At 36.7% G+C, this 13,412-nt stretch overlaps 1 protein-coding gene and 2 pseudogenes across 1 annotated transcript; 2 read left to right on the forward strand and 1 right to left on the reverse strand.

Annotated features, from left to right (window-relative positions):
• Window positions 1-1,181: 1,181 nt before the first annotated feature.
• Window positions 1,182-1,994, reverse strand: LOC147297318 (uncharacterized). Its single transcript, XM_086231775.1, has one exon. It carries the CDS (start codon window positions 1,992-1,994, stop codon window positions 1,182-1,184), a length of 813 nt encoding a protein of 270 aa, XP_086087901.1.
• A 2,704-nt stretch (window positions 1,995-4,698) lies between these two features.
• LOC147297319 (large ribosomal subunit protein uL15x pseudogene) lies at window positions 4,699-5,183 on the forward strand (annotated as a pseudogene).
• Window positions 5,184-12,229: 7,046 nt separating this feature from the next.
• On the forward strand, window positions 12,230-12,714 carry LOC147297320 (large ribosomal subunit protein uL15x pseudogene; annotated as a pseudogene).
• The last annotated feature ends 698 nt before the right edge of the window (window positions 12,715-13,412 follow it).

Below are 13,412 nucleotides of genomic sequence, written 5' to 3' on the forward strand. Positions count from 1 at the left end.
GTACAGTTGAATTTGTTATTTTTCATTGTAGAGTTCGTAGGCTTCTTGGTTTTACTTGTTTGAATTTCGTGGATATATTTGGAAATGGAGAAAAGAAAAGTAGTTTGAAGAAAATGGTGGCTTATTGTAGCAGCAGCAAGTCGCCAGTCACAGAGGAGGAACTGTTGAATTAACAACCAAAATCTTTTACTGCTAGAGAACTTGAAAATGCCACAAAAAATTACCATAAGAGAACCGTTTGTTAACGAGCTCAAATAATTACCTCGAGGTGACTGTTGTTTCTCAAATCAACCACAGAAATGTGGTAAGACTATTGGGTTGTTGTTTAGAGACACCAGCGCCTTTACTTGTTTACGAGTTCATCACCAATGCCACCCTTTTTCATCACATTCATAATGGATAGGGCAAAGGGACATTCCTTTCATGGTAATTATTTGGGGATGGATGGATGTATGTTCTCTAATTCAATTCAATGCAATTTAGATTTATATCAATTCAATCAATGATATAATTGTTCTGTCTTGTTCATGGTGCAACATAACATTAATTTTATATATACTACTCCAATCTCCAGACTAAATTTCACTTCCTCATTTTGCTAATTAATTTATCCGCAACCATATTCACAAGGGGTTGGTAAGTTACATGACAGTGGCTTCTCTTCTATCTTGACATTGAAAATGAACTACAAATTCAAAATTTTTTTTGTGTTTTTTTTTGTTGGTGCTAAGATGATCTTATATGACCTTATTTTGTATGGTTTTTTTTCCTTATTATTTCATGCATAGTGGGCTGTTCTACAATCTAGCTTATCGTCCACACCAAATTATGTTGACACTGACTAACTATTTCAAAAAAATTCCCATAAGAAATTTGGCATGTAACTGATCACGTACTCAAAGTCCAAAGACCTTGGAGGCTTGGACTAGTTTGAAAGTAATTTAGTATTATTGGTAGATATAAATTATATAATATAAAGCAGCTTTGGGGATTTGGGAAAAAAAAGGAGATAAAGAACAGAATTTCATTTTCGTGAAAAACAACATATCATTGATATTGGCTAATTGCATTCAAGAGAAGGAATACAATCAAAACGAAATTGAAAAAATTAATAAACCGCCATCCACAAGAAAAGAATCCCAAAGTCCGATTCTTGATCAAGAATATCAGATCATCAAGATTTACCAAGCATTCCTCTGAATCTTGAAGCCCAAAATCGCGCAAGCAACCAAGAACCCAATCGGAAACTCAAAGCAAAGGCAGGGCGGTGCTGCGTCGGACCTCAGCCGGGTCATTTCTCCAGTGGGTGGAACCCCTCCCTGCGGCGGCGGCTGCTCTGAAATGGGCCTGGGCAAAAGGTTAAGCCCGTCACCGTAAACCGAGTAATCAAGAATAGCTCCGACGCCGTGAACCGCTACGGTGGTGGTGAGGTAGAGGTCGGGCTGAGTGAGCGGAGAGTCGTCGACGGTGAAGTTGGAGTGGGAGTTGTTGGTGATGAGGATGGACTTGCCGGGGAGCAGAGTGGGGAGGCGAGAGTTGGGCTTGAAGAGCTGGAGATCGGCGAATGTGAGACGCTGAGGGACCACGTGGTAGGGGAACATCAATGGGTCGGTGGTGGGAAGGCGGTTCAGGGTGTCGTCTTCAGGGATGAAGAGGGTGCCGCTCAGAGGAAGCACCAGTGGGTTCGCGCCGGTGATGATGTTGATCCAGTTCTCGAAGTCGCCAGCTCCGATGAGTGCGTCGATTATGTTGTTCAATTGCTGCGGGGGTGGGGATGGCGGAGATGGTCGCCGTGGCCGGGATTGCAGCGGCGGAGGAGGTGGGGATGATGGTGGCGATGGAGGCTGCGGAGGTGGGGAATCGGAGAAAGGTGCGGGAGAGGTAGAGGGTGGTGGTGAAGGAGAGGCTGTGATGGGTGTGGAGTTGATGATGATGATGGTGATGAGAGTGGTGAGAAAGATGATGGGTAGAGAGGCTTGGTGGTTGGGCGCCATGTGAGAAATTCAGAGAGAAGCTTGAGAGTTGAGTTGATTGGGCTTTCTTGATTTCGAATGAGGATGAGAAAATGGGAAGAGGGGGTTGGTTACTTGCTTTACAGTTAACTGAGTTTGTTATATGCTGCTAACAAACTCTTGCCGCCAAATCCCTTTGGACTTTCACTTTGAAGAAGAAAGCAAGCTTGTAATTCCATTATCAAGGTAAGGGTATTTTCGGCTTTTCAGGACTAGCGGGCATCCAAATCCCGCAGCCCAATTCAATACGTTAGGCCTTTTCTATCACAAGCCCAGTAACTGGCTAATTGGGCCGAAATCCTAGACGAGCGAATGTTCATTAGGCGCCTATTCTCTGATCACAAGGTTTAATCAGCTGATCACAATGTAATAGGGCGGGCTTCAAGCCCGAAAACAACCAAAATTACAATAGGATAGACCTACTGTTAGTCTTAAAATTTAATTTTTCTTTTTGTTGCTATTTAAATGCTTATGGATACAAGAAACCTTATAATTTTTCTTTTTTTAAGTGACTAAGAATGAAATCACTCTTTTACAACAACCCAAAAAAAAAAAATCACTGTTCAAAAATCCACCAAATTTATTGCATGCAACCATTTTCTTCCAAGAACGTACGTCATGTTGATGAATTTTTGTAAATGCTTGATAATTGAGACTCAAGGTATAAATTAAGGATAATGGAATTGGGTCACAAGGAATCCCAACAGCATCAACATATATTACCAAGGTACTACCAACCCATTGTTACACCATATACAAAATGTTATGTAGCTTCAATTCTTGGGCAAATGGGGTTGAGAAAGGTGAATGAATAATAGGGGAAATAATACACTTTTGAAACGGCTTCATTCTTGTTACACTATATACAATTTTGTAGTGTATATATGTAATAAGCTTGCCTTCCACGTGTGTGTTATTTACGAACAATTTATTTTTTAAATTTTTTTGACTTTATTTATATGGAAGGTGGAACCAAAAGACCTAAGGTGTAGGAATTTTTTTTTTCTTTTTAATTAGAGAATGCTTTTACATTTCTTGATGTTGTGTAAGAAAACATACACGTGTAAGCATATCAATTCTTCTTCTAAAAAATATATCAATTTCACTCATGTAAAGCAGTAAAGGTTAAAGTAATAGTTTTGTTTTTCTAATTTTTTTGTAGTGTAAAGATTTGTTTCATGAAAAGGGTATTTAATATTACCTTCACCTATTCACCTCTTAGTGAGTGACCCGTTGGATGGGTGGGCTATAACCCAGCCCAAGTTCCAAAAAAGAAAATTGTTAGGCATGTAATCTAAAGTCCAAAGCCCAGCACCGGATGAGCCCAGCCCAGCGACCACTCTTCCTATTCTAAATATCTAATATGCATTCACAAAATTCTTATGAATATATTTTAAGTATAGTATCATTCAAAGAATGTGTCATACCATTCATACTAATTATATGAGGATTTAATATATGTAAATATTATGACTTTGTGTTTGTGTTTGTTTTATCAAAACTGTGAAAATGGTTGTTGCTTGTAGATATATAGTTGTCACCTGTACCCTACTATTTCCTCAAATTGTGCGATTCATAACTCATTCTTACTCGATTCAACAGTTTGAAGTTTTGAACCATCTTAACTCATTATCTAACTTATAATATTTCTAATAGATGTAAGACTACCATGTAGGATCTAGACAAGTAAATCATACTTCTATTAAAGAGAGATAGTTAAAAATTTAAAATGATCTTTTTCTATATATATAAGTATCCAAATTTTGCGTAAAAAAATATATACACCAAAATTCTTTACATGTTATAATTTGAAACTAAAGCCTACTCCAACAAAATAAAAACTAATATTATTAGATCAAATGATAATTGACAAATATTGTAAAGCCACTAACATCATTACACCAATGATCATAGACAAAGAGATCAGTTGAAAAACAAATAGTTCAGTTTTTGAAACTCATGCATAGGATCTTGGCCTTGTTAAGAGGGATTCCTTTTTACTTGAACCATAAAGATCCTGACCAAAAAAAAAAAAAAAAGAACCATAAGGGATTGTATAAATCTAGCTATTTAATTTTTAAATGTACATTTAAAATCAGTTTTGCAAAAAAATCAGCATAATCAGAATTTGTTTGATCATTTGATTATTATCATAATTATTTTAATATTTATTAAAAATATTTTATTCGTTTATTTATTAATCACAGTTAGATAATTAAATAGTTTATAATTTAATATATAAAAATGATTCTTGAATGAAAATATAACAAATTGACGGTTCAGATCATTCAATTGCATTCCTATACTATTTTTGTCAAAATGAATCCCTCTTAAGAAACTTATTTCTATACATATAAAACACAGTTTTATTTTTGCTAACTAAATACTTTTTTATAAAGAAGACTTTAAAAAACCATTGTGTGTTTGTGTGTCGGGATCTCCGTTGAAAGTGGACAAAATTATTGAGCTAGAAATAAAAAAGGAATAAAAAAGAAAAATGTGGGTGTTTTTATATGACAGGGGGAAAAGGCTGAAAATACAGATTATGGCCAAGGCTCCAAGCTCCCTGTGATGCTCTCCAAGGGAAAAAGGTGCAACTTTAGTACAGTAGCATCCTTTTGTCAGAGTCAGAAGCACACACAGCGAGCCAGGCTACCAAATTAGCCAATAATGACCCTCTCATCCCGGAGGTCGGGGAAACGCCGGAGGCATGCACCACCACCGCATCCTGTTCGACAAGTACCATCCGGGGTATTTTGGTAAAGTGGGCATGCGCTACTTCCACAGGCTCCGCAACAAGTTCCACTGTCCCATTGTCAACGTGGACAAGCTCTGGTCTCTGGTTCCCCAGGAGGTGAAGGACAAGGCCACCAAGGACAACGTGCCGATGATCGATGTGAGTCAGTTTGGGTTCTTCAAGGTGTTGGGTAAAGGCGCGTTGCCCCAGAAGCAGCCTGTGCTGGTCAAAGCCAAGCTCATCTCCAAGACAGCTGAGAAGAAGATCAAGGAGGCTGGTGGTGCTGTTCTTCTCACCGCCTAGGTTTATTAGTTATTTAGATGTTTTGGATTCTAATAGATTTCAAATTAATGGGTTTTTGGTTTAGTTTTTGCAATTTGTACATTTTGATTGGATTTTGCTTTATACAATATTATGACTTTGTGTTTGTTTTAGACTTTTAGTTATCCGATTTGAGAAGCATGGTATGCCTGGAAATTGAATGTGGATGTTTAGTTTATGTTGCTATGCAGATTCATTTCGCTGCACTATAAGAATTTGTTTTCTTATGAATGTACACCTTAATTTTATGGCATGTCCCATTGTCACATGTACCCTGTATACACTATGCAGTTGAAAATGTTTTAATTGTGGGTGTTTTAAAAAAGACATTTTAAAGCATCATCAATCAAGTATAAAAGGGGACAATGAAAATGAATAAAGGCAGGAGAATGAAAACGAAAACAAAAAAAAATCATATGAATTTTGGACAATAATTAAGAACATGAATAAGTAACTTTTAACACGGTGAAGACCTCACTACCCCATAACTGAAGAGTGCGCAATTGTTGGGCGTGATACAGGGGGGAAAAGGACAATATGTAAGTACAAGTTTCCACACGCACATAAGAGACAATTTGTACACACAGCATATCAAAAGGAACAACAAAGGGCCCCATGGGAGAGACACTCAACCCAAGCAGTACAAAATCTTTTCCAGTCATAAACTAAGTACAAGTTTCCACACGCACATAAGAGACAATTTGTACACACAGCATATCAAAAGGAACAACAAAGGACCCCATGGGAGAGACACTCAACCCAAATCTAGTAATATTTACTCTAGAATTGAAGCTATCATATAGTAAAAGAAATGAAGCGTAAGACCCAAAACATCACAATAACTTTAAGTAGTACTAATTCTGCTTGGATCAGAACTGAAAAACCGCTGCAAGGTGTAAAATGAAACAGAGAAAGATAAAAGTAAAGTAATTTCAGAATTCAGAGAGTAAGAAAAGCTTAAAGGAGTACCTTGGTTTGTGAATGTTCAACCTCCCTTTAGCAACGCTATGTTTGAAACCCTTACTGTTGCTTCTCAACTCAGTATCATAATGAGCAGCAGGAGCTTCTCTAAGAGTGACAATATACTGAACTCTCAAGTTTGCCACCTTTTATAGAGAGAGAGAGATATAGAAAGAGAAAGATAAACAACTCTAGCATTTCTCGTGACTACAACATGTGATGAGATATAGTGGTCCCACACTATATTGGTCCCACACTTTGACTGGTGCTGAAGATGTAGTGGTGGTTTGAAGGTGAGATATCAATTGAAAGTTTATTCTTATTTAGTTATTTGACAATCACAATTGTCTTTTCCTTGATATTACTCTTCTTCTTGACATTTTATGGTACTTTATCTCATACTTGCTTGAGTCAACATTTTAACAGACATTTTCAACCTATAACACAAATCATACTTTGCTTCTGACTTCTTGTACCATTAATTTATTATTGATCATCTATTTAAATTGTGTAAAAAATTATGACATGTTAGAATCTGACGTTTTAAGAAAGCATTAACGCTTTCACTAAGTTGAGTTGTTTTCATTCCACATGTCCATGCTCGCTTAGCATATGCATAAGCTCATTTTTCTCTCAACTCATATATGATATTCAACCAAGTATTATCACAAGTACTGTATTTGTCAAGCATATCATCTCAACCAGATATAAACTTATTTTTCTCTTCAGTATAATCCATGATTTTCGATAAAGCATTATGTACCACACAACGACTTTAACATTGACTATTATGTAATATTGAAATGTTTTATTGATTTAAATATAATTTACTATATAATATATATGAAGGTTGAATGTTATTTGTTAATTAAAGATTTCATGCAAATTGTTGTTGTTTTTTATTTTGTTCTATATGGCATTTGGTTAATTAGTTCATTGTGAACTGAAAGACAACTCGGACTACATGTAGTTTTTGAGCTTTAGTATTGAGAATTGAATTAAAGATCCTGTATAATATATGAAATATTAATTAATTAAGGGTCACTTCAAGGCACACAAAAGAACACATATTTTGACACCAACAAAATCCATACAATGCGTTTTAATCCTATTGTAATCTTAAGTCTAAAAGTAGTATCAAGGCACTATTTAACATACATCCCAATTCGATCCACTCCCTCTTACTTTTCTTATACTATTATTTTATATAGTGAGTGACCTGTTGCAAAGCTAAAAAGGGGGGTGATCATTGATCAAGAAACGTACTATATTTGGAGATCGATTATCCCATCTTCTTCTCTTCATACATCAAGGACCACTCCAGCAGCCTAAAGATGGAAAACAGGGACTCCATCTTCTTCTCTTTATACGTCAAGGACCACTCCAGCAGCCTAAAGATGGAAAACAATACCAGTGGCCTAAGCCTATAGTCCTCTGCTCATGCTTTATATGTACAATTAATTGATGCTCCAAGCAATTAATTGATACCAGTGACCACTCCATACGAATCCATTATAAAAGGGATGGCTAGGTGGGGTTGCTGTGAGCCACAAGCAAGGAAGTTTCCTATTATTTTTGCTTTGCTTCAAGATGAAGAAGGAAACTGAGGTAACCTCACCCAACAGCATCAATCAATGAAGGCACATACAGAGAATTCTTTACCTTCTCATTTCACCTTCCTCAGCCAAGCCATTTTGCTGCGAGGTATGAGGACAAGACAGCCGATGTTGAATGCCTAAATGAAGACATAAGGATTTAAAATGATGGTTAACATACTCAGTACCACCATCAGTTTGAATAAATTTAATAGAGGAATTAAAAATATTCCGAACCATAGCAATGAAAGTGTGAAAATGAGTAGCGACTTCGGATTTGCGTTTCATTGGATAAATCCAAGAGAAACGTGAAAAATCATCAGTAAATAATAAATAATACTTGTACCCAGACGAAGAAGCAATTGTAGACATCCAAACATCCGAATGAACTAAATAAAAGGAATGCAGGGCACGTTTATTATGAAGAGTAAATGGAAGGCTAGTAGTAGACTTGCTAAGAGCACAGCTCTTACAAAATGAGTCTTTATTACATAATGAAGAACCTAAACTAGAACCTAAACGACGAAGAATCGAAGAAGATGGATGACCAAGACGATTGTGCCAGACAGAGGAAGAGAGAGATGCAGACAAAGCTTGAGGAGAAGAGGCGAAGAGATCGAGGATATAAGCCATCTCTACAAGAGCCCTGAAATAGAGTTAAACCAGAATGGATGTCAACAATGCGAAAACCAAACAGATCAAAAATAAATTGCACATAATTATCCTTAGTAAATTGGGCAATAGAAAGTAAATTTTTACGCAATGAGGGAACGTGAAAGACATTTTGAAGAGAATAGATCTTAGAACCCAAGGTTAATGGAAGTTTACCAGTATGATGGATGCTCATAGTGTCACCATTACCCAATAAAAAGTTGTTGTTACCATTATAGGGAGTCGAATTGGGTACAGGAGAGCCAGTCATGTGATGAGTGGCACCAGTGTCAGGAATCCATGGCATCTCAGAGAAGAGAGGAGTTGGAGAAGCTGCTTGATAACCTGCAAAGTGAGGGGTAGAATCCGGCCCGACGTAGCGATGAGGGCACATGTGAGCAGCATGTTGATGTGTGGAACAAGTGGGACACCAAGGAGAAGGAGCAGCACCCAAAAATCCAGGAGCAGGAGACCAAGAACCACGGCCCGACGAGGCTGGCCAGGAGGGCGACGCAAAGGGAGGCAGACCATAAGAGGAAGCAGCGGAGGGAAAGTGAGCCATTGATCTAGGGCTCAAGTATTTCATCAGCTAATACTTCTACTTTTAATATGAATCAAGACCATGTAACTGTACAGAAAACTAAGAAATGATAGAAAACATAGGAAATTGTATAGAGATCCATTTTATGCATCAAATTCTATTATTCAACCAGAAACAACAAAGACAACAGCAATAGCGAAAGTGATTTAGATCTAGATTAATTACCGTGAACGAGGAACCATCCCACTTGCATTTCCAAAACGATGCCCAGCAACAATCACTGGAATTCCATGGTTTCCTGCAGCAATGGAAGCAGTGTGCCTGTAACTTAAAATTAGTGAGCCATCAACTGCTGTTTGAAATGGATGCTAACCACATGAAAGCAGACATAACTACATTTCATCATTCATTGGGATACAATGATACATGTAGGCACAATAGAGTACTTTCTCTTAGGAAAAGCAAGAAAACTCACGTGCCATGGCCATCACCATCAAATGGAGAAGCATAGTCCTGAGATGAATTGAAAACACCCCTGGTTATTGCAGATGCTGCAAAATGGCGGGCCGCAATAAGCTTCCTATCGCATGAACCAGATGGGAAATCCCGAGTAACCTCACAGACGCCAGAAAAATGAGCCGGAACTGGATATGGATGTTCAGATGTATCATCAGCAAAAATAATGTGTGTTGGATCAATGGAAGTATCAATAAACCCAATCACGATCCCTTCTCCGGCTGATTCATATCTACCTCCTTGAACCCATGCTCCTTGTGGTAAACCCAAGAACTGAGGAGTATGGGTGGTGGCAGTTCTAACAGAAAAATCCAAAACCACATTTGCTACTTCTCTCCACCTCGAAAGTTTATCAACCTCCAAAATTCAGAAATATCACCAAATTAGGAACTTACGATCAATTACATCTTTTCACTTAGGGATAGGACTATGAACCACAAAATGTTACATTATACAAGAACATGTGATGTTCCAAATTACACTTATATATAGACAAGCAAAAGTAAACATTCAAAAATCATGTTTAGAGCAGCACAATTGTATATAGCACAAAAATTATGAAAAATATAGAATAATAATTTTAATAATAGTAAAATTTGACTGATGGTTACCTGATCTGGGGTAACAAGCACATCAAATCCGTTAATCAAGTAGTGGTAGCAGTACAGCTTCAGATATTTCTCCCCTCTCAAAGCCCTCCTCAATAATGAATCATGAACTCGAGCAATATCAGAGCAATGCCTACAATCTGTTCTTGAAATATTTAATCTAAAAAAAAAGACATTTTAAAGCATCATCAATCAAGTATAAAAGGGAACAATGAAAATTAATAAAGGCAGGAGAATGAAAAAGAAAACAAAAAAAATCATATGAATTTTGGACAATGATTAAGAACATGAATAAGTAACTTTTAACACGGTGAAGACCTCACTACCCCATAACTGACGAGTGCGCAATTGTTGGGCGTGATACAGGGGGGAAAAGGACAATATGTAAGGACAAGTTTCCACACGCACATAAGAGACAATTTGTACACACAGCATATCAAAAGGAACAACGAAGGATCCCATGGGAGAGACACTCAACCCAAGCAGGTACAAAAATCTTTTCCAGTCATAAACAAGACCTAGTAATATTTACTCTCGCATTGAAGCTATCATATAGTAAAAGAAATGAAGCGTAAGACCCAACACATCCCACAACCCTGTGAAAGTACCCAAATTGATTTCACCACATATGACTACCTATTTGAAGGTGTATAATTCAACATTAGAAAACATCACAATAATTTTAAGTAGTACTAATTCTGCTTGGATCACAACTGAAAAGCCGCTGAAAGGTGTAAAATGAAACAGAGAAAAATAAAAGCAAAGTAATTTCAGATTTCAGAGAGTAAGAAAAGCTTAAAGGAGTACCTTGGTTTGTGAATGTTCAACCTCCCTTTAGCACCGCCATGTCTGAAACCGTTACTGTTGCTTCTCAACTCAGTATCGTAATGAGCAGCAGGAGCTTCTCTAAGAGTGACAATATACACAGCTGTGATGTTACAAGATACTTGCTCCTGGATGTGTTGTTGGACATTCTTTCAAGACTCCCTGTGAAATCTTTGAAGCGGTTCCAATGTGTTTGCAAATCGTGGCATCATCACTTGAGAACCCCGGGTTTTCTGACCCAACACCTCAATTTCCACATCAAAAACAACAAGAATAATTGTTTTCTTGTTTCACACATTATAAAAATCTATGAACTCAAAATAAACACCTAAATGATACCTCCAAAACCACTGCTCAGAGGAGTAAATAATGACTTCAACATATTTGTAATTAATCACTTTCAATATTTAGGATTAGTAATACAACTTGGGTTAAACACATAACTAATTTAATTCATATAAAAAAGTATATATCGAAAAGAAACCTTGCATATAAACCCACTTATCAACCTCAATTTAGTCTTAAGATTTTTTTTTTTTTTTTCCGGCAAGTGAGCAGGCTTCAACCCCCAAAATAACCAAAAATTACAATAGGGGATAGACCTTATTTTTTTTTATTGACCCCTACTAGTATATCATATCAACAATAAATGTCACGTTAGTATTGTCTGCATAACACTTAATAGTTTTTCGGATAAAATTTTTAACATAAGTGCTAATTTGTAGGTTTTTGATAATTGATGTATGCATTTGAAATTTATTATAATTAATTGATCAATTTAAAATACAATTTATAGTTGATGGATACATTTTGTAATTAAGCCGAAATTAATTAACAATGCAACAAAAAATGTATAAAATCGAGACAACCCCAATTAATAAACCGCAATCTACAAAAGAATTCAAACTTGCAATTCATTTGATTATTAACATAATTATTTTAATATTTATTAGAAATATTTTATTCATCTATTATTAATCACAATTAGATAATTAAATAGTTTATAATTTAATATGTAAAGATGATTCTTGAATGAAAATATAACAAATTGACGGTTCAGATCATTCAATTGCATTCCTATACTATTTTTGTCAAAATGAATCCCTCTTAAGAAACTTATTTCTATACATATAAAACACAGTTTTATTTTTGCTAACTAAATACTTTTTTATAAAGAAGACTTTAAAAAACCATTGTGTGTTTGTGTGTCGGGATCTCCGTTGAAAGTGGACAAAATTATTGAGCTAGAAATAAAAAAGGAATAAAAAAGAAAAATGTGGGTGTTTTTATATGACAGGGGGAAAAGGCTGAAAATACAGATTATGGCCAAGGCTCCAAGCTCCCTGTGATGCTCTCCAAGGGAAAAAGGTGCAACTTTAGTACAGTAGCATCCTTTTGTCAGAGTCAGAAGCACACACAGCGAGCCAGGCTACCAAATTAGCCAATAATGACCCTCTCATCCCGGAGGTCGGGGAAACGCCGGAGGCATGCACCACCACCGCATCCTGTTCGACAAGTACCATCCGGGGTATTTTGGTAAAGTGGGCATGCGCTACTTCCACAGGCTCCGCAACAAGTTCCACTGTCCCATTGTCAACGTGGACAAGCTCTGGTCTCTGGTTCCCCAGGAGGTGAAGGACAAGGCCACCAAGGACAACGTGCCGATGATCGATGTGAGTCAGTTTGGGTTCTTCAAGGTGTTGGGTAAAGGCGCGTTGCCCCAGAAGCAGCCTGTGCTGGTCAAAGCCAAGCTCATCTCCAAGACAGCTGAGAAGAAGATCAAGGAGGCTGGTGGTGCTGTTCTTCTCACCGCCTAGGTTTATTAGTTATTTAGATGTTTTGGATTCTAATAGATTTCAAATTAATGGGTTTTTGGTTTAGTTTTTGCAATTTGTACATTTTGATTGGATTTTGCTTTATACAATATTATGACTTTGTGTTTGTTTTAGACTTTTAGTTATCCGATTTGAGAAGCATGGTATGCCTGGAAATTGAATGTGGATGTTTAGTTTATGTTGCTATGCAGATTCATTTCGCTGCACTATAAGAATTTGTTTTCTTATGAATGTACACCTTAATTTTATGGCATGTCCCATTGTCACATGTACCCTGTATACACTATGCAGTTGAAAATGTTTTAATTGTGGGTGTTTTAAAAAAGACATTTTAAAGCATCATCAATCAAGTATAAAAGGGGACAATGAAAATGAATAAAGGCAGGAGAATGAAAACGAAAACAAAAAAAAATCATATGAATTTTGGACAATAATTAAGAACATGAATAAGTAACTTTTAACACAGTGAAGACCTCACTACCCCATAACTGAAGAGTGCGCAATTGTTGGGCGTGATACAGGGGGGAAAAGGACAATATGTAAGTACAAGGTTCCACACGCACATAAGAGACAATTTGTACACACAGCATATCAAAAGGAACAACAAAGGACCCCATGGGAGAGACACTCAACCCAAATCTAGTAATATTTACTCTAGAATTGAAGCTATTATAGTAAAAGAAATGAAGCGTAAGACCCAAAACATCACAATAACTTTAAGTAGTACTAATTCTGCTTGGATCAGAACTGAAAAGCCGCTGCAAGGTGTAAAATGAAACAGAGAAAGATAAAAGCAAAGTAATTTCAGAAT

This window comes from Dryas octopetala, chromosome 1 (assembly GCF_963921425.1).
Source record: "Dryas octopetala chromosome 1, drDryOcto1.1, whole genome shotgun sequence".
In the NCBI taxonomy this organism is placed as follows: Eukaryota; Viridiplantae; Streptophyta; class Magnoliopsida; order Rosales; family Rosaceae; genus Dryas; species Dryas octopetala.